Source organism: Triturus cristatus, chromosome 6 (genome assembly GCF_964204655.1).
Source record: "Triturus cristatus chromosome 6, aTriCri1.1, whole genome shotgun sequence".
Classification (NCBI taxonomy): Eukaryota; Metazoa; Chordata; class Amphibia; order Caudata; family Salamandridae; genus Triturus; species Triturus cristatus.
The window spans coordinates 613207869-613234605 of NC_140589.1; the positions used below are offsets into that span (position 1 = coordinate 613207869).

Here is a 26737-nt window from a genome sequence, read left to right on the forward strand (position 1 = left end):
CACCGGGACCTGATGGCCTCCCGGCCGAGTTTTACGCTACTTTCATGGATATTCTCGCCCCAAAGTTAGAACAGGTGTATGCCGTTGTATTTCAGGAGCAGCGACTACCACCTACTCTTAGAGAGGCATTGGTAATCCTGATGCCAAAGACCAAAAACATACATGCTCATTTGACTGAGTTTCGACCGTTATCCATGTTGAACATGGATTTTAAGATCCTGAGTAAGGCGCTGGCGACGAGACTTTTGCCCCACATGAGGCGTCTGGTTCATGAAGACCAGAACGGTTTGATCACCGCACGGTCCACGTCAGGCACTCTTCGGCGGCTCTATCACGTCATGTTCCACCCCGATATAGGGAATTTCCCTGATGCTGTAGTGGTAGCGATAGATTTAGAAAAAGCGTTCGATTAGTTGCGCTGGGATTTTCTACTAGCAGTGATATGTAAGATGCAGCTGGGGGAGGGGTGGGGGAAGTGGATTCGCCTCTTATATGCGGAGCCTATGGCCCGGGTGCGTACAGGCCACGTAACATCGACCCCGTATTCCATCCATAGAGGCACTCGACAGGGGTGTCCTCTGTCACCCCTGATTTTCGCACTAGCGATGGAACCACTAGCGGCATGATTTCGACAAGAAGGGCATGGGCTGGGGATCCCTCTTGATGGGGTCGAACACATAATATCGCTTTACGCTGATGAAGTGTTGATATATCTGCGGAATGGCCTCAATGGGATACATACTGTGATGCGCATACTTGACAACTTTGCAGAACAATCGGGTCTGCGCGTGAACAGGCAGAAGACTTCTGTGTTCCCACTACGACCCGCGCTTCCGCGGCCACAGGATTTCCCATCTGGCCTGGAATGGACGCCTGTCTCCTTTAGATACCTGGGGATACGGATGTATCATTCTCAGACTGATCTTTTTGAAGGCAATCTGGGGGGGGGCCTGAGATCCCTTCGGATGAACGTGGCCTTCTGGCGGACGCTCAAACTCCCGGTCATGGCCAGGATAGCGCTGTCCAAAATGGTCATGCTGCCACGTCTTTTGTATTATTTTGTTAACCTGCCTGTTGTGGTGCCCAATCAATGGTTCAAAACTCTTGATGGGATATTGTGAGATTTGGTGTGGGATGGTGGCAGGAATAGGGTGTCGCTGCAGACCATGCGGCTCCCGTTGGCAAACAGGGGGCTGGGGGCCCCGGATTTCGAGGGTTTCTATCTGGCGGCCCAGCTCCAGTGGGTTGCTAGATGGTTGGATGGGAGAGACCTCTCTATGGCATCGCTTTCCCCAGAGGCTCTACGCATGTTACTGATCCCTAGATTGCTTAACCGGCGCCAGAAACTCACTACTGTGGGGGCCTTGCTTTCCGTGGCGGTAGCCTGTTGGGAAAGATGTGCAGCGCGTTCTAAGGAAACGTTGCTCTATGCACCCAGCATACCAATCACAGGTGTCCCTCAGGCAGGAAGAGGTCCACCCCTTACTGGCAGGCAACTGGCTGGGTGGGAGGAGGTGGGTATACAGACAGTTGGAGACTGTTACAGGGAGGGTGAACTGTTGCCATTGACCAAGTTTTTAGAGTACCATGAACTCCCGCCAGGACAGTTTTTAAACTACCACAAAATTCGGGGGCAATGACAGTGCTTTGGGGTGTAGCAGAGAATGAACCTGGCCCTCATCCTGCTTTACAGGCGCTGCTGACGCTGGGCTCCGCGGGACACTTAATGAAATGGTTGTACTTGGCAATAAGGGATCTAACACCTCCTTCCCTCCCTGGCTTGTTGGAAAGATGGGAAGCCGCGTTGAATAGATAATTGACTGAGAAGGAGTGGGAAAGTATCTTGGGTGGTCCATAAAAGGTATCCCGAAATGCTGCTTTTAAATTAATACAATTTAATATTGTACATAGAACATATCTTACTCCACATAGGTTAAACGTGGTATATTGCAGGGAGGATCAGGCCTGCGCCAGATGCTCTAAATTGGACACAGATTTTGATCATATGCTCTGGTCCTGTGGGCAGCTGGTAGGTTACTGGTCTACTGTGTAGCTACGCTTAACAGGGTCTTCTCTAGATCCTTGGCGTGCTCCCCAGAGGTTTGACTACTGGGATTATTGCCGAGACCTAAGCCGCAAAAATTGGGGCACAGGTTTATAGAGCTGGCTCTCATCCTGGCTAGGAGACGGATAGCTCCTGGGTGGAAATCACAGCGTGCCCCACTAGTAAGGACCTGGGAGGAAGACGTTACCTGCTGGGTAAGAGCGGAGTAACAAGCCCTGATACGAGAGGATAGGGTCACGAAGCGGCGTAAACCGCTGGCAGAACCCTGGGCAGACAAGGTGAGACTGTGGGAACAGAGACACTCACCGGAGCAAACTCAGACCCCCTCTTCTGCCAACTCTGAGGGATAGCTGCAGATACTCCGTTAGGTATTAAGACCCTGTGTCGCTTTCGTTCCTTCTTTCTTCTGTTTCCTCTCTTACTCCCCTCTTGCAGACTTTTAATTGGACGTTTTAAACTACAGTCACAAGCTTGGGTGAGCGACCCTCTGGTGGTTTGGGTTTAGAAGTTGTTATAGGTTTGCTTATTCGTATTTCTCTATGGAACTTGTACACTGTGTTGTGTTCATATGATTTGGTTATTAATTGCAGAAGAATGTACTGTAGATAACAAGGACATATCTATGGGCAACCAGTAGGGAAGAACCTTTTGACATAATGGATGCTCATCTGCCCCCCCACAGGAATTGAGCCATCATATAATTGGATAGCGCTGTCCAAAATGGTCATGCTGCCGCGTCTTTTGTATTATTTTGTTAACCTGCCTGTTGTGGTGCCCAATCAATGGTTCAAAACTCTTGATGGGATATTGCGAGATTTGGTGTGGGATGGTGGCAGGAATAGGGTGTCGCTGCAGACCATGCGGCTCCCGTTGGCAAACAGGGGGCTGGGGGCCCCGGATTTCGAGGGTTACTATCTGGCGGCCCAGCTCCAGTGGGTTGCTAGATGGTTGGATGGGAGAGACCTCTCTATGGCATCGCTTTCCCCAGAGGCTCTACGCATGTTACTGATCCCTAGATTGCTTAACCGGCGCCAGAAACTCACTACTGTGGGGGCCTTGCTTTCCGTGGCGGTGGCCTGTTGGGAAAGATGTGCAGCGCGTTCTAATGAAACGTTGCTCTATGCACCCAGCATACCAATCACAGGTGTCCCTCAGGCAGGAAGAGGTACACCCCTTACTGGCAGGCAACTGGCGGGATGGGAGGAGGTGGGTATACAGACAGTTGGAGACTGTTACAGGGAGGGTGAACTGTTGCCATTGACCGAGTTTTTAGAGTACCATGAACTCCCGCCAGGACAGTTTTTAAACTACCACAAAATTCGGGGGCAATGACAGTGCTTTGGGGTGTAGCAGAGAATGAACCTGGCCCTCATCCTGCTTTACAGGCGCTGCTGACGCTGGGCTCCGCGGGACACTTAATGAAATGGTTGTACTTGGCAATAAGGGATCTAACACCTCCTTCCCTCCCTGGCTTGTTGGAAAGATGGGAAGCCGCGTTGAATAGATAATTGACTGAGGAGTGGGAAAGGATCTTGGGTGGTCCATAAAAGGTATCCCGAAATGCTGCTTTTAAATTAATACAATTTAATATTGTACATAGAACATATCTTACTCCACATAGGTTAAACGTGGTATATTGCAGGGAGGATCAGGCCTGCGCCAGATGCTCTAAATTGGACACAGATTTTGATCATATGCTCTGGTCCTGTGGGCAGCTGGTAGGTTACTGGTCTACTGTGTAGATGCGCTTAACAGGGTCTTCTCTAGATCCTTGGCGTGCTCCCCAGAGGTTTGTCTACTGGGATTATTGCCAAGACCTAAGCCGCAAAAATTGGGGTACAGGTTTATAGATCTGGCTCTCATCCTGGCTAGGAGACGGATAGCTCCTGGGTGGAAATCACAGCGTGCCCCACTAGTAAGGACCTGGGAGGAAGACGTTACCTGCTGGGTCAGAGCGGAGTAACAAGCCCTGATACGAGAGGATAGGGTCACGAAGCGGCATAAACCGCTGGCAGAACCCTGGGCAGACAAGGTGAGACTGTGGGAACAGAGACACTCATCGGAGCAAACTCAGACCCCCTCTTCTGCCAACTCTGAGGGATAGCTGCAGATACTCCGTTAGGTATTAAGACCCTGTGTCGCTTTCGTTCCTTCTTTCTTCTGTTTCCTCTCCTACCCCCCTCTTGCAGACTTTTAATTGGACGTTTTAAACTACAGTCACAAGCTTGAGTGAGCGACCCTCTGGTGGTTTGGGTTTAGAAGTTGTTATAGGTTTGCTTATTCGTATTTCTCTACGGAACTTGTACACTGTGTTGTGTTCATATGATTTGGTTATTAATTGCAGAAGAATGTACTGTAGATAACAAGGACATATCTATGGGCAACCAGTAGGGAAGAACCGTTTGACATAATGGATGCTCATCTAACCCCCACACAGGAATTGAGCCATCATATAATTTGATTATTATAAAAAAGCTGATATCTACTGGGAATTACGTATTGCAGTAGTCAGTAGTGAGTCTGCGCATATAAAATGTTTTGCAGGAAAGGCGTGTATTGTTATTTTCAAAATGTGCGTGATACGCTAAAGGGACAGCCTGTCTATTGTGCTTTTCTGATGGTATTGATTTCATTTTCATTTTGAACACATGTATAAATGCAAATAAAAAAATATTAAAAAAAAAAAATTAAAAAAAAGGTTGCTTAGGTCACCATAATGGAAGAATTCCGGGCCAGATTCACAGAACTAACTTAAGACAAAATCCTAAACTTACTACCATTTTGGTATTCACAGAATGCACTTACTACTTTTGGTATTCACAGAATGGATTTACGACTACTAACTTTACGTCCGCACTCGGGCTGGAAATTCCGGCCCGGAGGCGGAGCTTCTGGCCCGGAGGCGGGGCTTCCGGCCCAGAGGTGGAGATTTTGGCCATGGCTAAATCTCCGCCACTGGCCGGAATCCCCACCTCCGGGCCGGAAGCTCCGCCTCCGGGCCGGAAATAGGAGGTCTCTGCTCTTGGTGCTTGCTGGCAGCACTCAATGACATATAATGGTAGTGCACCTAGTATGTGATGGCAGCTTACTGTCATGTAATGGCTTCTCTCACTGGCATATGACTGGAATATCCTTGGCATATGATCATACCACCATAACAGCCTTTTCTCTGCTCAGGTGAGATTACATGACCATGTTAACTTGGCATCTCTGTGATGCCATAAGGTCAAACTTTTTGTGATACCACATCCTGTGATGTCATCCGGGTCAAACATTACATGTTCTCGTTGACGTGATCTCACTAAGGGGGAAATAGTTTTAAAGATGTGACGTCACTTCTGGTACTCCCATAGTTCTCCTTACATGATGCTGGACCAATATTCAATTAAACTATTCTAATTACAATGTATCATTTGTACTGAGACTTGAAAAGAATATGCTACTGAAATGTTCAAAAGTGAATACAAATATATATAACACATGAGATTTTTGTGTGATGTGTTTCTTTGTTTAGAATAAAAACTACGGTCGATAAATTGGAGTTACTGCGGCAACAGGCTCTTTCCAAAGCACAGGTTTCAGTGGAGAACATGGAGTGCAAACGGGAGGCCCAGCAGGTACAAATAGCATAAATTATGTTCTAGCGACACTATTTTAACAATTAAGACACCCTGCTTCTATGTGATATTCAAAGTATAAGTTTTGCCTTTAATATGATGTGTTTCTAAGTCAAATGACCATTTATTCACGAGCTCTACTCCTTAACTATTAACCAAGTCTCTCATTTCCTATGTGCTACGGGTAAAACTAACATTTAGTGTAGGGGAAAAAAGTCAGTTCTCATTACCTAGTCCTGTATGTCTAACAATCACCACCAGTTAGCATTCTAGAATGTGTCTTTGCTTGATGATGTCAGTTGGGGTTTGGAGGTGTTCTGTGACATCGTTTGCTGGCTAGCCCCTTAAACACACATGAATTTACCCCATTCTATTTTATCGTGTAGATAGTACTGTTAGTGGAAACAGATCTACTCCAACTAATGTGGCAATGATAGTACCTCAGGGGTTCCTGTCTGATCCCAACACTCTTTAACATCTATGGAGCGCCTCTAACACATATAGTGAGGTCACGTAGATTTGAGGTTGTATCTTATGCTGACAATAACTCATCTCTTTTGGGTCAGATCCAGAAAATGTTGGATCTAGGTTTGTAAGCTGCAAGAGGGAAATTGCTGACTGGATCACCAACAACTGTCTCCAACTAAATGGCAAGAAAACCGAGCTAATACTATTAAGTAAAACACAGGAGCTCTGGTTGGCCGACTAGTGGCCTACAGAATTTGGCCTTACCACCTCTCCTAAACTGGTGCTGAAAAATCTTGGTGGTAAGATTAACCAAACTATATCTATGAGCTGCCAGGTTAATACCAACTGTAGCACCTGCTTTGCCACAATGCAGCACTTACGGCAAGTCTTACCGTGGGTTCCATCCAACTCTAGAAAGACCTTAGTCCATGCACTAAACACCAGTTCCCTGGGCTATCGGAATGTATTGTTAGTGGCAGCAAATAACTCCTTGCCATCCAAACTGCTAGTCGTGCTGAATACAGCCGCTCTGCTAATTTGTAACTTGCCCTCCCACTCCTCAGCCGCCCCTGTTCTAAAGACCTTGCACAGGCTCCCCATCAGGAAACAAATAAACTTTAAGCTAAGCCAGCTGACCCATAAGGCACTAAACAAGGCCCTTCTCATCTATCATCACTACCAGCCCACCAGACTGCTCGGGTCCACAAACAAAAGCCCTTCTTAAAATGTCACCCATTCGCACCTCCAGATACAGTGGCAGATCCTTCTCCTACTAGGCCCTATTCTACTGGAACAAACTGCCTCTCCACATATGTACCTGTTCAGATTTCGCTATGTACAAGAAGCACCTGGATCCTTGGTGTGTCAAGGACTGAGACATAAGGAAAGGTCTTGCGACAACTACCGAGAATTGCTTCACTGATAATTGGGACTCAGTGGGGTCTGAGGCAACAGTGTGGGAGGCATACAAAAGAGTAATATGGAGTTATTTGATTTCTAGAATATCCAGGAAGCAAAAATGGGCAACAAAATTGCTGGAGGACATGGAGCAACATTTATTACAAGGACAATCCGACACCTGCACTGGCACATCGTCTTGCGCTACTGTCAAAGGAAAACAGACAGATGGAGGAAGATGAGATGTGAAAACAATCTCAGGGTCACGTAGTATAGAATATACAAGGTTGATAATGAGACTGGGAAGCTCCTTTCTTTGTTTACAAACCATGAGGAAAATTGAGATGGATGCAGGAGGTGACCATGACAACTGTGCAGAACATTGACACAGCCCTAGAAATAGCAGATTGGTTCAGAGAATATCTGGAGGCACTCCCCCAGGCATCAATACATGAATGATGAACAAGAGAGCTTCTTTGGCAGTATCCCTACCCCCGCAATGGCACCAGAGGATAAGGACCCTTAGAGCAGGATCTGGAGGTGACAGAGACTGCGGAGGCCATGCGTCAACTTAAGGGGAGGGAAACTATGGGCCCCAATGGCTTCCCGGCAGAATTTTTCAGTTGCCTGGGGAGACAACAGGGTAATCTACTACTTCGTACATATCACAACACGTTGGACGTTGGGAGTTTCCCGAAAGACATCCAAGTGGCCCACATGTAATGTAATGTAATTAATATTTGTAGAGCGCACGGCAACCCGCCGGGTATCCTGGCGCTGAGAGACGGAAAAGAGCCTGTTGGAAAGGGCAGAAATGGCATTATACTCTGGGATAGAGCCAAGTTTTTATTTTCTTTCTGAACGGCAGAAGATCTTTCATCTGCCGCAGCACAGAAACAGCATACATGAAGTGTGGGCAACAGTTAAAAACAGAGACTATTTGAGTTTTAAAATTAATTTACATATAGTGCTAAAGTACGCGATTGCAGCAGCATACGCCAGCAGGAGATACCATGTCTCAAGCGTTCGCACGCTGCGCGGTCGCTCCAGCGTGATGATTTATAGGCAGTGGCAACGCGGACTAACAACCAGAAGGCTGACCCCTTAAGGAACAGCGGGCCCGCTCTAACAGGCGGACACCGCTGGGTCAGAGCGGAAAATTTGCCTAAATTGCCTAAATCCAAAAGGAGGGGGAAGAGGCCGGATGATTGTGCCTTCTATATGGCCATCTCCCTATTAAATATAGAGGCTAAAATACTGGCAAAAGTGCTAGCTACCTGCCTCTGTGAGATGATCGACAGGTTGATTGCTAGGGAGCAGTCTGGGTTTATGCCACAAGACATAACCTTAGATGTCTGTATGGTTATTCGAACGAACAAGTGTTTTTAAAAAACCAGTGGTGATTTAATCACTGGACGCTGAAAAGGCATTCAATTCACTCGAATGGCCATACCTGATGGCTGTTAAGGAAAATTAGTTTTGGTTCGGTGTTTATGGCCTGGGTCAGACTGCTTTACACTGCACCTCTGGCTAAGGTGCACATTAATGAGACATTATCACGGGAGTTCCAACTGGGAAGGAGAACCAGGTAGCGATGCCCGCTATTTCCGTTACTGTTTGCATTGGCAATCGAGCCCCTAGTGGAATATGTTAGAAGGGATGCCCTGCTATGGAGCTTGCACTGGGACCTCAATTAGGAGGATGTGATTTCCTTCTATACTGATGATCTGTTATTGTATTTGGCAGATCCACTGCAGTCCATCCCCCTGGTGCTGAAAATCCTTAATATTTTTATGAGATACTATGGGATCAACATAAACTGGCGTAAGTCGGTGGCATGCTCATGTATGGGCTGGCGCACATCAGAGAACTCGGACTGCCCCCTTCAATGGTCAATCTCTAGCTTTCAATACTTAGGCAATTTATCAAAAAGGGTTCTAAAGACTTTTATGCTCAGAACCTAGAAAATGTGCTTGGCCATTATAAGGCGGGTGTGAGCAGATGGAGGAAGCTGCAGATCTCCTTGATGGGTAGGGCAGAACTCTATAAAATGATTTTCTTACCAAAATTCCTCTACGTATAAAAAATACATCATACAAAATCCCAGAGGAATTTTTCCAGGCAATGCAAACAGCCACTAGGACACTGTTATGAGACGGGGGCACTGCCAGGATAGCACTGGACACCCTCATGAGAAAGTCATATGAGGGGGGCATTGCTCTGCCCAATCTTAAATTATACTACTTGGCTGTAGGTAATTAATGACTGGGCATTTGAGAAGCAGTGAGATCCAGCCTTAATGGCAGATAGTAGAGCTCTATCCCAAAGGGGCTATCTGAGGGCACTCTACAGACATGGAAAAAGGTAAACAAAGAGATGGTATGGGAGGGAAAAATTACCCTAAGAAACCCACTATGCGACTCAGACGCACTGGTGGGTCTGAAATGGCTGTAGGGCTTCCGACAGCGGGATTTAATTGGACTCCCCAAAGTTGGGGACATATGGGATGGAACAGGTATGTTGTCATTCAAGAGAGTCCAAGCACAATATGAGCTAGCATATACCAGGAGATTCCTTTACCTGCAAATTAGTCATGCTCTTCACAGCCACAATAGACATCTAGAGCAGTTTGCAGACGAGGCCCCATTAGAATACAAACTCTTGGAAGCCCCCCTACGCTGCCTTGCAATTTTTATCATTTATGCCGCCCTAGTCCAGAATTGCATGCAGCCCTTAACTGTGTTAACTAGAAAATCCTTCACTTTATTTTCATATGCAATTTTTTTTTCGTGAATCTGCTAATGTGTTCTAAGCCATGATGGCTATGTTTTAGTATTTTAATTTTATTATATTTGTATTGTACATTTTTATCGATTACTTGTGTAAACAAAATACAACTTATAATAATTAAAAATTAGCACAATTATTTAAATTATATATTAAAAAATAATTTTCTTCTTTTAGATGTAACTTCCTAATATGTTTGTTATTTTGAGTAGGTTATAGAAATGATTTCAGCACAGGTGGAATACCTGGGAAGTTATGCAATACGGATTGGCAGCAACACAATGGAGGCTGAAACCTTGAAAGAAGAATATGTTACAAAGGTGCATGGTCCAGCAATGGTGAGACTAGAAAAAAAGCAATAATATATTTCACAGTTTGACATAATGGTTTTGGTTTCAGCCTATCCTTGTTTCTCAATATCATACAATAGAATCTATTATAAAGGATATTGAAGATGGTGATTTTCACCACAGAGCTTCTGTGCCAGGATCCTAATCCAGAACCACGGAATTCAAATACATTTCTTAAGCTCTACATTAGATCTGCTTGAAATTTGGGTTTTGTTGTAAACTGTCCCATTCTCTGTAATTGATCAAGACCCCAAAAATTATAAAAGGCTGAAACTGCTAAATTAATGTAGCCCTTCCTCTTACAAAATGGTCCTGCTTGGGCCGCCAGCAGTGTCATCTGAGTTTCATCATAGATTAAGAAACAGCATTTACATAAACTAAGGGACATACTTATCAAGGTTTTGCATCATTGTTGCACCACGCTAGAGGACGAAAGGGTGACACGAAATCTACATGACATTTATCAAGCAATGCCTAATAAATCTAAAGTAATGCAAGGCAGCGCAAATCACTGCCATGCGTTACTCTGAGGCAAAGAGGAATGCTGTTAGAAATGGAGTTCTCTAGTTGGCAAGGGTTTGCACCTTTGTCCAAGTAGGGACCCTTCTTCCTAGTGAGGGTAAGGGGGATACACTTCCAAAATAACCCCTGCTCACCCTATTGGTAGCTTGGCATGAGCAGACAGGCTTATCTCAGAGGCAGTGTGTAAAGCATTTGTGAACACATACAGTAATACAGTGAAAACATTAAAAATGGGCACCACACCAGTTTAGAAAAATTAGTAATCTTTAACTAAATCAAACAAGACCAAAATCCACAACACAGGAATCAAACTATGACTTTCAAAAGGTAGAAACAGTTCTGTTCAAAGCAAATTGCAGATTGAACACTTTTCGCACAAAGTACCTTGGATGCCTCGAAATCTAAAACAAGAACAGCCACAGGGAAGGTGATGCGTCTGGTCCTTACTGCCACGTAGAGGAGGTGATGTGTTGGTTCCTTACTGGAGGGGAGGTGATTTGTCGGTTTCTTACTGTGCAGGGAGGTGATGCGTTGGTTTCTTACGGCGGCCCTGGTGTGTTGTTTCTCGATGCGGCAACGGAGCTTGCATTTGTTTTTCACCCGCTGGTTCACGATGCGTTGGTTCTTGCGGCCGCACAGCAGGGCCTGCATTTGAATCTGTGCAGGGATCTCTGCCTTCGAAGATCGGTGCACTCGATGCGGCATGTGGTGATTTCTCAAGCCGCAGGAAGGCGCTTAGTCCGTTTCTTCGGCAATGCATCAGAAACAGGTATGGTGCATTGCGCTTCTCGAAGTCGCGTGACTTTTCCAGTACCCAGCAGCAAACAGCCTCCAGAGGTCCCAAAACAGCAGCAGGCAGGCACCTATTAGCAGGTCAGAACTCCCAGCAAGGAAGTTCAGGGGAGGTGGTGGTGAAGTCTGTGTGTCCCTGAGACTTCAGAACAGGAGGCAAGCTCTATTTAAAGCCCTTGGAGATCTTCCCCAAGCAGGGGACACAGCACACAGCAAAGTCCTTGTCCTTTCCTTGGCAGAAACAGGCACTGCAGGCCAACCCCAGACAGCAAACAGGAAAGGGGCAGTACTTGGCAAAGGTTCCTTTTGATTCCCAGAATTGACCTTAAAGTTTGGGGTCTGGCCCCTCTTTTTATAGCACAAATTCCTTTGTTCTCTGGTGGCAGAGAAGCTCTTTGTCCAGCCAAAATCAGTTCTGTCCTCTCTGGTGCAGCTTTCCAACAGGAGGTGGAGACAGCATTGTGTAAGGCAGACCAGGCCTATTCAGGTGCAAGGAAATCTCCTCCCCCTACTCTAAATGCAGCCCAGTTCTATCTTGCCCAACCCTGACTCATCCTGGAAAGGCAGGACACACCTCATCCCCTAAGTGTCTGTCTGAACATAATGCACACCCTCAGCCCCTGTCACTCCAAAGCCAGACAGTCAATACACAAACCAGCAAAGGTGCACAGGATGGCTAGGCAAGAAAACACCTACTTTATAAAAGTGGTATTTTCCAACACAGAATGTAAAAATCATCCTCACTAAAAGATGCATCTTTATATTCTGAGTTCATGCGTACTAAACTTTACTTTCCTATCTTGTCTCAATGGGAAGTTATATTTATAAGATGTATAAATGAACTCCCATTCAATCCTATGGGACAGATAGCCTTTCAATAGTGAAAAACAAAATTGGCAGTATTTCACTATCAGGACATGTCACACACATCAGGGAATGTCCTACCTTTCACATACACTGCACCCTGCCCACTGGGGTACATTGGGCCTACCTTAGGGTTGACTCACAGGTAAGAAAGGGGAAGGTTAGGGCCTGGCAAGTGGGTGCACTTGACAGGTCGATGTGGCAGTACCAAACTGCACGCAGACCCTGCAGTGGCAGATCTGAGTTTCATTTACAGGCTGCTCATGTGGGTGGCACAATCAGTGCTGCAGGCTCACTAGCAGCATTTGATATACAGGCCCTGGGCACACACAGTGCACTGTACTAGGGACTTACTGGTAAATCAAATATGCCAATCATGGAATCACCAATCCATAATTACAACTTACAATGAGAGAATATGCACTTTAGCACCTATCAGCAGTGGTAAAGTGCCCAGAGTCATAAAACCAACAAAAACAGGGTCTGAAACAGGAGGCAAAAAAGCAAAAAATCTGGAGATAAACCTGCTGGAAAAGCCAGGTCTAACAAATGCCATGGGCAAAACGTGGGTGTTCCCACTCATCCACCCATGGATTCTGACACATTCCTAGATTTATCAACATTGGTAGACCTGGAAATGCTTCAGAATGTTGCGCCTCCCCATCAGAGACGCAACAAGGAGAAATATCTTTATTTCTGGTTGTTGTTTCCTCTTTCCAAGTGTGCTGCATTCTGCAGCACACTTAGAAATAGGAAAATCCCTTCTATGGATAGTTTCTGTGCAGGAAGGTGTCCCTTCCTACACAAAAACAATCCTGCCTGCAATGCAGGCACCCTTGCAACATAACGCAAGGGTGTCTGCATTGGCGCTAGGCTCCCAATAGTGTGCCAGCACTAGGAAAGGACAGGAATGTGCCATAAAATAGTAAATATGGCACTGCCTTCCCCTTTTCTTTCACGCGACAAAGCGCAGTGCAGCAAGATGGCTTGTTGCGTTGCATGAATTTTTTATAAATATGGGCCGAAGTCTATACATACATCAGTGTCCGATACAGATCTGCCATAGATTTTTAAATCATATGGCTTTAAATAGAACGCATAAGGCAGCCTGGTCCACCATGTGTTTCCCATTTGTTCCAACCTCAGCACAAAATGTAATTCACTCCTATCACATGTGGATCTGGCTCTTTCAACCAGTCTTACATCTTCAGCAAAGTAAGTGTCGGCTCACTGCTGACATAACCTTAGGGAATAAGGAAAGACTGCACTACCATGATTCTGTCATGTTAATCGCGGCACAACAAAATGGAGATTACAATGTTTTCTCCTATTTGCTTGCAGTGCAAACTAATTTGGGACTAGACCTCATCAAATCTCAATGAGTAACCTGAATCAAGAATTAATCTCTGGTTCCTCAAATAAAGTGTTAGAAATTGGGTTTCCGGTAGTTAGAGGTATGTATCCTGTCCAAGCAGGAACCACAATTCTAGTCAGGGTAAGTCAGATACAGACTAAAAGATTATATGTGCTTGGCACAGAACAGTCAGGCTATTCTAAAGAGGTAATGTGTAAAGTATTTGTGCAACACCACACACAGTAACACAATGAAAACACCATAAAAATACTCTGTACTGTTTTGGAAAAATAGACAATAATTTTAGAAATAAGTCAAGATGAAATCAACAAAAATCCAAAAAGTAGAATTTGAGTTATGAATTTTTAAAGAATGAAAAAAGATCTAGCGCTTAGAAGCAATAAGTGCCAATGAGGGTTATCTGATCACGCTGGACTGGGGAAAAGTCAACAGTTCAGACCGATCACGATGGAACACAGGCTGGGGACAGAGGCAACACAGGCCCGATCAACTGAGTACTTTGATCCTGGTCACAACAGCGAGATGTGGAGTGCAGATCAATCAATCAATCATAGCATTTGTAAAGTGCGCTACTTACCCCTAAGGGTCTCAAGGCACTGAGGGGTGGGGAATGCTGCTACTGCTCGAAAAGCCAGGTCTTGAGGAGTCTCCTGAAGGTCAGCAGGTCTCGGGTCTGCCGTAGGTGGATGGGGAGGGTGTTCCAGGTTTTGGCGGCGAGGTGGGAGAACGATCTGCCGCCAGAGGTCGCTCTTCGGATACGGGGGACTGTGGCGAGGGCGAGGTCGGCAGAGCGGAGCTCACGGGTGGGGGTGTAGAAGCTGAGTCGTCTGTTGAGGTACGCTGGTCCAGTGTTGTGGAGTGCCTTGTGTGCGTGGGTGAGGAGCTTGAAGGTTATCCTCTTGTTAACGGGGAGCCAGTGCAGGTCTCTCAGGTGGGGTGAGATCTGGCTGTGGTGAGGGATGTCAAGAATCAGGCGTGCAGAGGCGTTCTGGATGCGTTGAAGCCGTTTCAGGAGTTTGGCCGAGGCTCCTGCGTAGAGGGCATTTCCGTAGTCCAACCTGCTGCTGACGAGGGCCTGGGTGACCATTCTTCTCGTTTCGGTGGGGATCCACTTGTAGATCTTGCGGAGCATGTGGAGGGTGTTGAAGCAGGAGGAAGAGATGGCGTTGACCTGCTTAGTCATGGAGAGGGTGAAGTTGAGGATGACCCCTAGGTTGCGTGCATGGTCGGTGGGTGTTGGAGCTGTTCCCAGTGTCGCCGGCCACCAGGAGTCGTCCCAGGCCGAAGAGGTGGATCCAAGGATGAGGACCTCCGTCTTGTCCGAGTTCAGCTTCAGTCGGCTTTTACTCATCCATTCGTCGACTGCCTTCATTCCTTCGTGGAGGTTGACTTTGGCGGTGTGGGGGTCCTTGTTGAGGGAGAGGATCAGCTGGGTGTCATCGGCGTAAGAGGTGATGTTGAGGTTGTGCAGTCGGGCGACGTGGGCGACGTGGGCGAGCGGTGCCATGTAGATGTTAAACAGCGTTGGGCTGAGGGATGAGCCCTGGGGTACGCCGCAGATGATCTCGGTGGCTTCAGAGCGGAAGGGGGGGAGGCGGACGCTCTGTGTTCTGCTGGAGAGGAAGGAGGTGGTCCAGTCCAGGGCCTTCTCTTGGATCCCGGCGTCGTGGGGGCATGTTCGTAGTGTGCGGTGGCAGACCGTGTTGAAGGCGGCTGACAGGTCCAGGAGGATGAGGATGAGGGCCGCGGTTTCTCCGTTGTCTAGCAGGCTCCTGATGTCATCGGTGCCGGCGATGAGGGAAGTTTCGGTGCTGTGGTTGCTGCTGAACCCGGACTGGGATGTCCAGGATGATGTTCTCCTCGAGGTAGCAGGTCAGTTGTTTGTTGACGGTTTTCTCGATGACCTTCGCCGGGAACAGGAGCAGGGAGATGGCCCGGAAATTCTTGAGGTCCTTGGGCTCCGCCTTGGGTTTCTTGAGTAGGGCGTTGATTTCGGCGTGCTTCCAGCTCTCCGGGAAGGTTGCTTTCTCAAAGGAAATGTTGATGGCTTTCCGGAGATGGGGTGCGATGGCGGTGCTGGCTTTGTTGAAGACGTGGTGTGGGCATGGGTCTGACGGAGATCCGGAGTGGATGGTGTTCATGATCTTGATGGTGTTATCGTCGTTGATGTTGGTCCAGGAGAGCAGGCGGTTGGTTCGGATGGTGGTCGTGGGGGCGGAGGTCTCAGTGGTTGGCGGTGCAGTCGTGGTGTTGACGCTCCTTGTGGATGTCTGCGATCCTGCGATGGAAGAAGGTGGCCAGCGAGTCGCACAGGTCTTGCGAAGGTGGGATGTCGTTGGTGTTGGAGCTGGGGTTGGAGAGTTCCTTCACGATGTTGAAGAGCTCTTTGCTGTTGTGTGCATTGTTGTCTAGGGTGTCTTTGAAGGAGGCCCTTTTGGCGGATCTGATGAGGTGATGGTGTCTGCGGGTGGCGTTCTTGTGGGCTGCATAGCTGTCCGGTGTTCGTTCATGGAGCCAGTTCTTCTCCAGCTTTCGGCAGGTTTGCTTGGAGGCCTGGAGGTCTTCGGTGAACCAGCTGGCTTTCTTGCTGGTGTGACTGTTGGAGGGTTTCTTGAGCGGGGCGAGGGTGTTGGCGCAGTCGTCAATCCACTGTCTGAGTTTGCGGGAGGCGGTGTCGGGGTCGGTGGGGTCGGCGGGTGGGCTCTGGGCAAAGGTGGTAGTTAGCTGGTCTGCAGTGGCTTTGCTCGAGCCGCTAGGCATCTGTTGGGTGCGGTGGTGCGTGGTGGGTTTCCGGAAGGTGAAGTGGATGCAGCGATGGTCAGTCCAGTGGAGATCGGTGGGGTGGTTGAAGGAGACGTGGGGGCTTGCGGAGAAGATGGGGTCAAGCATGTGGCCGGTGGAGTGAGTGGGTGTTGTGATGAGTTATCTGAGTCTGAGATGGGAAGGTTGTCGATCAGGGTGGTGGAGTTGGTGTTGTTGTTGTTCTCGAGGTGGAAGTTCAGGTCCCCGAGGAGGATGTAGTCCATGAAGGCGAGGGCGTGTGCGCTGATGAAGTTGGTGATGGAGTCGCTGAACTGTGGTCGGGGTCCCGGGGGTCTGTAGACAAGGGTTCGTCTGAGGGTGGTGTTGGGGTCGGTGTGGATCTGGAAGTGTAGGTGTTCGGCGGTGCTGAGGGTGTCGTCGGTGTTGGTCGAGACTCTAAGAGTGCTCCTGTGGACGATGGCGATTCCTCCTCCTACTCCGTTGGTGCAGTCCCTGCGGGTGATCTTGTAGCCTTCCGGGATGGCTATGGCGATGTCGGATGCCGAGGAGGGGTTCAGCCAGGTCTCCGTCAGGAAGGCGACGTCTGGGAAGGTTGAGTCGAATAGGTCCCAGAGTACAACGGCGTGTTTGCGGGCAGAGCATGTGTTGAGAAAAATGCATCTGAGGTAGTTGAGGTCTTTCCTGGTCGGTGGGTTGGCGGGCCGGTTGCTGGTGAAGCTGCAGTTGGGTGTGTTTCGGGGCGGCCAGGCAGCAAGTACGTGATCGTCCGGCATTGAGTGCATGGAGGGTGCTGGAGTCGTAGCAGAGACGGGCATCGTGGCATTCGCGGGGGCCAGGGGTTCTGGTGCTGGGCGCGGTCCAGGCACGGATGGGCGCAGACGGGCTTGCCATAGGCGAACCTTCGGCGCGCCAGCAGCGCGCCCGCTGCGCGCGGTCGCCAAAAGAAGGGGAGGTGGGAGGGAGGGGCAGCTGGGAGATGGGAGCGGGCGAATGGGAGAGCGGGGGGCGGGGGGGCGGGGACGCAGCAGCGGGAAATCGAGTGCGAGGACGGCGAGGGGTACAGAAGGCAAAAAGGGCACAGGGCACAGAATGGCATAAGGGGGAAAAGCAGCAATAAAGGAGGTCAAAGAAATCAGTGAAGACAAGCAGTACAGTTAGTAAGTGAAGCGAGCGAGGGGGGCGGGCCGCAGGGAAAGCAGCGGTGGGAAAATGGCGTAGAAACAGCGAGGGGAACAGAAGGGAAAGGGCACAGGGCACAGAAGGCAACAGGGGGGAAAGAACCACGATGCACAACAGTTCACAGGGGCAGTACAGCGAAGCAAGACAGGGCAGAACGGCGAGGGGTACAGAAGGCAAAGGGCACAGAAGGCAACAGGAGAAGGGGGAAGAGAAACGATGCACAAAACTGTTCACAGGGGCAATACAGTGAAGCAAAACAATTAGTGGAGGTACTACAGTGCAAGAACCTACGTCCTCCTCGCGGTGGAGGCAGCAGCAGCGATCACGGACACAGGGACACAACAGGTGGTGCAGACAAGCGATGCGTCAATGACGAGCCCATAATTGAGGCGATTTGTCGGTTCCAAGGACAAAGTGCTGAGCTGATATGCATTGGTTCTGAATTGGGATGGACCGGGTTTCTCCACTCAGTTGAGGGGATCTGTCAATCTGTCCACGCTGCTGCAGCAGCAATGCGCATTTCCGATTTGTCGGGCTTTCAAGGCGATGCGTTGGTTCCAAGAGTAATGTGCCCATTCTACTCTCACAACAGGGTCGATTCACCAGTTTTGCTAAGCGCAGTCTGGAGATAAGTTTATTTCTCTGGTGCAAGTGTCTGGGTCCACTTCCAGTGAACCAGTCACAGGAGCAGGTTAGAGACTTTGATAGCCTTGAGTCTCGAGCAACAAGAGGCAAGCCAAAAAGCCCTTGGAGATCACTTCAGTTGCAAGGCATAGCCCAGCTCTTCCTCAACAGGGTCAGAGAGAAGCAGGGCAGCACAGCAGAAAAGCAGGTTTTCCAGATCAGCAGTCCACCAGTGTGTCAGTCCTTGATGCAGCACAGCAGTTCTTCTGACAGAGTTCAGGTACAGGTTGGGAATTGTCTGATTTGGTGGGGACAGAGACCCAGTACTTATAGCCAGTTGTGCCTTTGAAGTGGGGGTGACCTCAACGAAAGGACTTTGAAGTATACAAAAGCCCTTTCTTCCTAGCCCTTGCTCCAGACTAGCTGTAGGTGGTAATCAGAGCTTATGTAGGGACAGGACACTGCCTTTTCAGGTGTAAGTGTCAGCTCCTCCCTCCCGTCCTGCCCAGGAAAAGCCATCAGAATGCAGATGGATACTCAGACACACCTAACCTTCCTGTGTTTGTGGCTATCTTGAGGGAATACACAAAGTTAGTTGTCACTCACCACAAACATGTATTGGAGAGAGGCTGCAGACACACAGAGCTGTAAGAGCAGAGACGCTTCCACTTTCTAAAAGTGGCATTTCTAAGATAGTAATGTTAAATCTAACTTTACCAGTAAAGTGGATTTATCATTGCCATTCTAAAGATATAAAATATGACCCAGCTACTCCTTTGTAATCAGGCATTATAGCTTAAAAGTGTATTAACTAAGAGTTAACCTATTAGAGGAGTAGGATTTACAATAGTAGTGAAAGCGAATTTAGTGTTTTTCACTATCAGGAAATACAAAACTTAAAAGTACATGTCCTACCTTTTACTTACACAGTATACTGCGCTATGGGCTACCTAGGGCCTACCTTAAGGGTGACGTATGTGCAATAAAAGGGGAGTTTAGGGTTTGGCAAAGGGTTTTAAATGGCAAGTCGATGTAGCAGTAAAACTGCGCACACAGGCTCTGCAGTGACTGGCCTGAGACATATTTAAAGCGCTACTTGGGTGGGTGACACAGAGAACTGGTTTACCTAAGAACCCATGGTTCATGAAGGTCTATATTTTTTAGGTGGCTTGTAGTTATAGAATTCCATAGGGTGATCGGGCCCATGGTACAAATGAGCATGAAGGCATAAAGATTCTGAGGTTTATAACACTTCATCATGTCACAAGGCCACAAAGGCCTGTAATATATCGGGAGCCTTGATTATTGAGGAACCAGAAGAAGCCATGCTGTAAATGCCAGAAAAGGCAACACCTTCAGCAGACCACAAAACGAATTCTTTCATCAAGAGGCCATGGCATCCAGGGCCACCGTGGCATTGGGGAATTGGACCAATAAAAGTACTCTGAGCATCTAAAAATGTCTTGATGCTAAGGAAACCCAGGATGTAGAAGTCACAGCATGTTGTCGACAGAGATTATATACTTACATAAGAACACACCAAATTGAATATTAGCTCAAACTCCAATATAGTCTCCACCCTATCTTGTAAATTAAGGGTGTCATTAAATTATACACTGAAAATATATGTTATCAGGTATCCTTGAACTGCGATCCAAATGTCGATTTTTAAAACGTATACTTACATGCTTCTTCTACAAAATGCACTTTATTGGTGAGAAAATAGTAAAATATATTTTATCTGCACCTACCTCTGTTTATTGGTATAGAAGGAGAAGCCACTGAAAGAGGATTCCTGCACATCAAGTGGTCTGTGTCTTCTCCACGCTGGCAGCTTGTCCCCTGTGCTGACTGTTCATTTTAATTTGTTTTCCATTTGAGGATAGACTCTAGAACTATTTTCCTACGTATAATTCTTTCAAAACCACGGTTTAATTTCCAATTAGAAAATGGGAATGGACGCCACATGATCTTCATGGTTACTGACACACAAGCGACCATGGTGAGCATTATGTTTTATGAAATATAATGATAAAAAGAATTATATGTTTATGGCGTGAGGAAGATTATAGCCTTTGTCTGTAAAAATACATTTTAACATCTGCTTTTATTTTCCAGGCTCTGATTGATCGAACTGATGGTGTTATGGCATCTCTTGGTAAGCTCAAAGGAGACGAGCCAGAATGTTTGATAAGCAAACTGGACAAACAAAAAAAGAGACTATCTGAGGCAGTTGAAATCCCTTTGCAAATTTTGACAGCAATTTGTGATTACAATATTCTGGTCAAAAAAGTAAGAGGATGTCTATGTGTTCTTCGACATGCAGCTTTTTATGTGCAACATATCTGTTTTTATTTTATTGTTTGTGATTTTCCTTTGATGCAACTTGTTCTCGTAATTGACTGCATGGCTCAGTGGTTTTCCAGAGTTTCAATGTGTCACTGGTTTAATCCTGCTCTAGTTGAAGGTTTTCGTAGTGGACATGGGAATATGATATAACATTTCTTCTCTGTAGCTACTGGTTTCTGTATCAGAAATTTATAATTTAATTTGCAATGTTTATATTTTGATAAACTATTTAAATTTGTTTCTTCCACATGTACCTTAACGCTATTCAGTGCGTGTGTCCGTGAGTGTGTGTTAGTAAATGCGTTTTGTGTCTTTTTTGTGTGGATGTGTGGGAAAGGCTTTGATTAATTGCTCACCTTCCTAAACTGCATGTCTCTGTTATGACTGCAGGGGATTAAAGCCCTGGAGCCCGCTCCAATCAAATTGTGCCACCACAATATATTAGGATAAAATGTGTATTTTTATTGTATGAACTATGTGCTGTGTAGGCGCCAACGAGGTAAACTTAACAAAATAATTTAGATTTTTAGAAATAATGCAAGATTAAGAGTAGAAAAGAAAGGGTGAGATCTGCAACAGTGGAACAATTGTAGTAAAGTGAAGTGCTTTTTGTCCATCACGCGGTCTTCATAAATATTGAAAAATATAGAATGTCTGTGCCTATGTGCATGATTCCAAAATGAATTTTTCAAAGAAAAACACCTCTTTTTAAAAAGAAATTAGCAATACAAATGCCAATCTTAAGCAAACGTAGTCTTTTTTCCAACACTAATTTAACGAAAAAAGCACTAAAAAACGAAGGCCCTAGACTATGTGTGACAGACATCTTGTACATGGGTTTTGATCTTTTACGATTGCACATATAGGCTGCGTTGAAAGACAAAAATTAAAGCAGTCACTGCCAACTAGCACGTTTTTAAGAATCACTTTAGCACAAGGGACATGACAGTGGGTGGATTCGAACCCCAACTTTCAACCAAATGCTAAGTGACACAGATTCAACCTGGACACCCAACACACCCTCAAGGAACACATAGCCAAGTAACCAAGATGGCCTCGTACCAGCTCTTTCTACTGCAGAAAATTAAACCATTCCTTCCCTAATGCAATGCCAGAACAGCTGCTCAAACCCTCCCATTCTTTCTTGCATCTATGTGGTAACTGCAATGATCCACTACCTCACAGACTCCACAGTGACCCCCTTAAGGGCATCTTACAATCATCAGCATGCCTTCTCCACCATGATGGAACTCCACGGGCTTCCCGTGCAAAAACCATGATGGAACTCCACGGGCTTCCCGTGCAAAAATACTACATCTTTGAGAGTGGCCTCATAATCTACCAACACCCCAGTGACTCTTGGTACACCCACAGACAAAATGCCATCAGCCCGGGGACAAAGAAGTGCAAAGAAGAAAAAAACAAAGCAATACCTCTTCTGTATTTATGCACCCATCATTTGGAATGCTGATTGGGTCTAGGTTTGCACTGTACAAACACCACATTATATACTTACATCAAACTTCATAATCCACTTTGTCAAATAAAATCCCTTCTACATTTTTGGCAACTACAAGACAAAGAATCAATTAGAATGAATTAATGAGAATATTTTGATATAAAATGTATTACTGAGTCATATTTTCCAATTTTTTTTTTCTTTGATATGTCTCTGCGGCTAATGATAATTTTTTGCAGACCACAATCTTCTGCTGTATTTTGCCATATGTGCATTAATATTTTTCACAATGTTGGTTTGCAGGTTGCCTGGTGGTACCAACTGGTTTTTACTCAGATTTCCTTCAAGAATGCTCTGCAGATTGGAATCAGTACAAAGCTGGGTTTTGCCAGCAGTGTAATATTTATAAACCCTGCCTGGAAGATTCAAGTGAGCAGTTTCTTAATTCATCATTCCCCTCCCACTCCTAAGGAATTGCTCCGCCTTTGCCAACTTTCTGATCGATTGTCTGAACTGCATCCTGAAATTCAAAGGCAACGTGCAACACTCTTATCACAGAGGTACGTAGTTGTCTGAATTTCAATGAACTGATTTCGATTTGTTGCATTTTAAGAATAGGAAATCTCGATATTTTTTTACCGTTTTATTTATTTATTTATTTTCAATGTAATTTTTATTGTGATTCGGGTATTGCAGTATCATAGATATACATTACAGTAAATATTCATTATAAATTACGCTGAGGAGTCTTCAATACAAATATAATTTCATATTATATAAATAAAATAAATACACGGGGTAGAACAGTGAGAGAATATCATCAAAGCAAAAAATACTATAAATGCAGTTGAATTAAAACCAGATAAAAGGAAAATAGCTCATATCGTACCTACCATAGGATCGGGAGAGGAGCTTAACTAATTTAAAAAGTCCCTTTCAAACTGCTCCTACATCTTCAGATTGGAAATATTGTCCCCAGACTTTCTCGAATTTCCTAACTTCCCCGGTTCGTAGTGCATATAACTGTTCACTGGTTCTGACTCGCCTCCTTTTTTGTAGCCAGTCCTTCATTGAGGCTGTTGCAATATATACAAAATTTACCCACTAGTTGGAAAAGCCCAATACCTGGTCATACCCCAAGACTCTCAGCCAAGTAGTTGGAACCAGATTGAGAAATTCACCTAGAGTAATATTTTGTACCTTTGTGCGAAGGGAAGAGAAATAAGGTCATACAAATTCTCGATTTTAGAAGCGAACCTTGTGCCTAAATTGCACTTCTGTTGGGAATTAACACATACAGCCATATCTGAAAGTAAAACATCGGGAGTACAGCCACAGAGTATTATTTCTGTCTTCCTCTTATTGATTCTATACCCTCCCAATGTCTCATATTGAGCAAACATCTCATAAAGCTTTTCTTGAGTCTCCTACCGACTGTCTAAAATTAACATCATGTTGTCATCATATCATTTTATTTTAACCATTTTTGGGAATGGAAACTGGATGCTCTTATTTTCTCAGATTGCTCTAGCTAGTGGCTCAATAAAGAAGGCAAATAGAATAGGGGATAATGGACACCCCTGCTTTGTGCCACGCAATACCTTTATTTGCCCCACTTCTATGTAGTTGATGATGATACCTGCTTCAGCTTTACAATACATATTATATATAAGCCCTGTGATCCGGAGTGGAATACCAAATCTGGTCAAGATATTAATTAGAGTTTCTCAGACCCTGAGGTCGAAAGCTTTTTCCGCATCTAGCAGAAATACATCAGGGCTCGTATATTATTCACAGCAAAGTAATCCAGAGCTTCCACCAGGTAGTGGATATTTGTCCCTGGCTGCCTGCCTCTAAGTGGATCAATTCCTTGGGTATTAAGTTAAATCTACTCGACGGCAGTCGGCGGCTGAAGCGCTAACGCCCCGCCCTCCCGACACGTCAGGAGGCTAGGACGCGGCATGTCCGAGATTGCTCCAGATGACGCTTGTTGCCTCTTTGCATCTCTCAGCTTGTGCCACCCCGATATCAGCCGCGATTAGAGCGGCAAGGAAAACTGTGGACTGAGAGTCCGATCACGGCCCGCAGTTGAGTGTGGAATATATGTGATAAGTTTCCGCGGGCATGGCATACTGGCAGCTCGGGAGGGCTGTGAGGAACGTGAAGCTGCTCTGGGCTATATGGAGGAGTGAGGCCTGTTTTCTTCCTGCTGCTTTTCGGGCATTCGATCCAGACCCAAGAGGCAGAGAAGATTATTCTCCACCCGTGGCGGCCTCCAGGTTTCTCACCGGGAGGTAAGTGTGTGCGCTCTGCTTAATTTTCAGCAATATTGCAGCGCTACCCACTAGAGGGTCGCTGAGGAGGGCCACAACAGCACCTTCTCTTGGTTGGGGACTACTGAGATACCTCAAAGGGTGGATTTTCTGGAAGAGCTAAATTAGGAAGTCATTGAGGATTTGGGGGATTTTTGGAGTAATAGAAAATGTGAAGCCCTCCCAAGGCCTCTGGCTCTGCAACAACGACTCATTTTGAGACACCCACCCCAACTCAACGGGCTAAGAAAAGAGTGGGGCGCATCGGCAGCTGTTCACACTGCTTCGGCCCGTAAAAATTACACTCTCCCCAGTGATCTCAGACAATGTGAAGAAGGTGCAAGCATTAGTGAGGACCAGCACCTCATGGAGAGGGATGTGGCGATAATCTCTATGTGCCCGGGGCAGAGTAATAGCACCACGGAACCTGCATCAGTTATACCCACTAAGATCATAATGCAAGAATCAGGAGAACCTATCTCGGAAACGGAGACTGCTCTTTTAAAATCTAAAGAAGTTATGGAATACCCCCTCTTCATGAAGGCAAAATTAGGCCCAGGGTCAAGTGTTGCCCCTGTGACTGACCAGCTCCAGAAGGCACAGGCCCGCAGTCTACGCAGCCTCTACAGCCTTTGCAGTCGCCACGGCTACAGTCACATTCCCCTGATTTCTCCTCTGGGGGCACACTGATGGTATCACAACCCCTGACAGTGCCTACTGAGTCAGCTACAGCCCAGGGATCATTAGCTCCCGAGCAGGAAGGCTCAGGATGTGGAAAGATGCAACAGGATCCACCTCTCCCAAACAATGGGACATTCTAGCGCGGTCTCCCTTTTACGATGCAATGGGATGCCAAGACTATGTTAAATCTCATCCTGGAGGAAATGAGGGACTTAAAAGCCTCACAAACCATGGAGATCACTGCCCTACATGCACATCTTACAAACATTGAAGAGACAGTGGCACAAATCCCGAAGCGGCTAAGAGAGGCAGAAGGAAGAATCTCTCACCTAGATGATCAAGTAGTTAGGAGAGGACGGCTGCCTTCCAGAAACAGAAATACTTGATTGAATATAAGTTGGAGAAGTTGGAAAATCATTCAAGACACGCTAATCTGCGCATTGTTGGGGTCCTGGAAGGACTGGAGGGACAGCAAACGCTGCAATGGGCAAACACTTTCATTAAAAAAATGTCCTCCCGGAACATTCTGGTGATCTCACACTTACAAGAGCCCATGGAGTACAGGCGCATCTGCCTCCGAATTCAAAATATCCTCGTACAATCTTGGTGAATTTCAGAGATTACAGGCTGAAGAAGTTAGTGCTATCCAAAGCTTCAAAGAGAAACAGTTCAGTACCTCTGCAATCTCTCTCCGTTGTATAGTCTCTGATATGTCCGCAACAGCAGCTAGGAGGAAGAAAGAATTCGTAAAGATGCTTAATCTTTTTAAGGCGCAAGGAGCACAGGCAATGATTGCGCAGCAGTCAAAACTGAAGGTGCTAGTAAAGGGATGGTACCATGTATTCTGTGACATCTCGGAGGCCTAGGAACTATTACAGCAAATATCAGATAAGCCATAAGTAAGGAATGTGTGACTTGAAAGTGGACTATGGGACATTCTGGCAATCCAAATCTGAGAACCATGATTATAATAGGGGATTCTCCCTCTCTAGGGATTGAATGTTGACCTTTAGGGCTGAGGTATAGTGATTTTTTTTTACAGGCATCATTGAAAGGTTGAAGCGCCTTAGCCAGATAGATTTTGATTGGAGGGGCCGGGGGGTTCAGTGGCTTTAGAGTTAGGGGGTGCTATGTCTTCAAGGGGGTTTCCCTTTTTTTCCTGCCGTGGCAGGGGGGTAAGGGTAGGCCGATCGATCTGGGCACAGGACCAGGGTGCCAGATTCTTGGGGGAGGGAAGCATGTCAGGTGTGAGTGGGATGGCGCACCACTCACCACGTCTTAGGGGTGGCGGGTGAGGGAGGGAAAATCAGGGTAGCACATGTGAGGTGGAGGGTAGTGGTGAAAAGAATGATAAATATGGTTCCAGGTTTACAGTTACTTAATTTAAACAGTAAGGAAGGTGGAACAGAAGGTTAGTCTTGCTTGAGGGGAGGCCCAATCAGCAGCGAGGGCTTCTCCCCTTTACCAGCTTATTGCAAGATAAAGGTGGGGCGAAAAAGGGGAAATGTGTTTTCTCTCTTTGTGTGAAAGGTCGCTATCTCATTGAAGCAGCTCGGACTAGCGGGAGGGAAGCTAATATAGGCAACATTCTTTTTTCTCCAAGTCTATTTTAGAATAGAACATTAGTGTGAGT

General features: G+C 46.5%; 1 protein-coding gene across 1 annotated transcript in view; it reads left to right on the forward strand.

The window, feature by feature from the left end:
* LOC146817631 (uncharacterized) overlaps positions 1 to 26737 on the forward strand; it is a 289744-nt gene that overhangs the window by 216811 nt on the left and 46196 nt on the right. Inside the window, exons 9-12 of the mRNA XM_085609647.1 lie at positions 5580 to 5682; positions 10047 to 10172; positions 20422 to 20595; positions 22415 to 22671. Coding sequence (XP_085465773.1) covers positions 5580 to 5682; positions 10047 to 10172; positions 20422 to 20595; positions 22415 to 22671 — 660 coding nt within the window. The remainder of the gene's footprint in view (positions 1 to 5579; positions 5683 to 10046; positions 10173 to 20421; positions 20596 to 22414; positions 22672 to 26737) is intronic.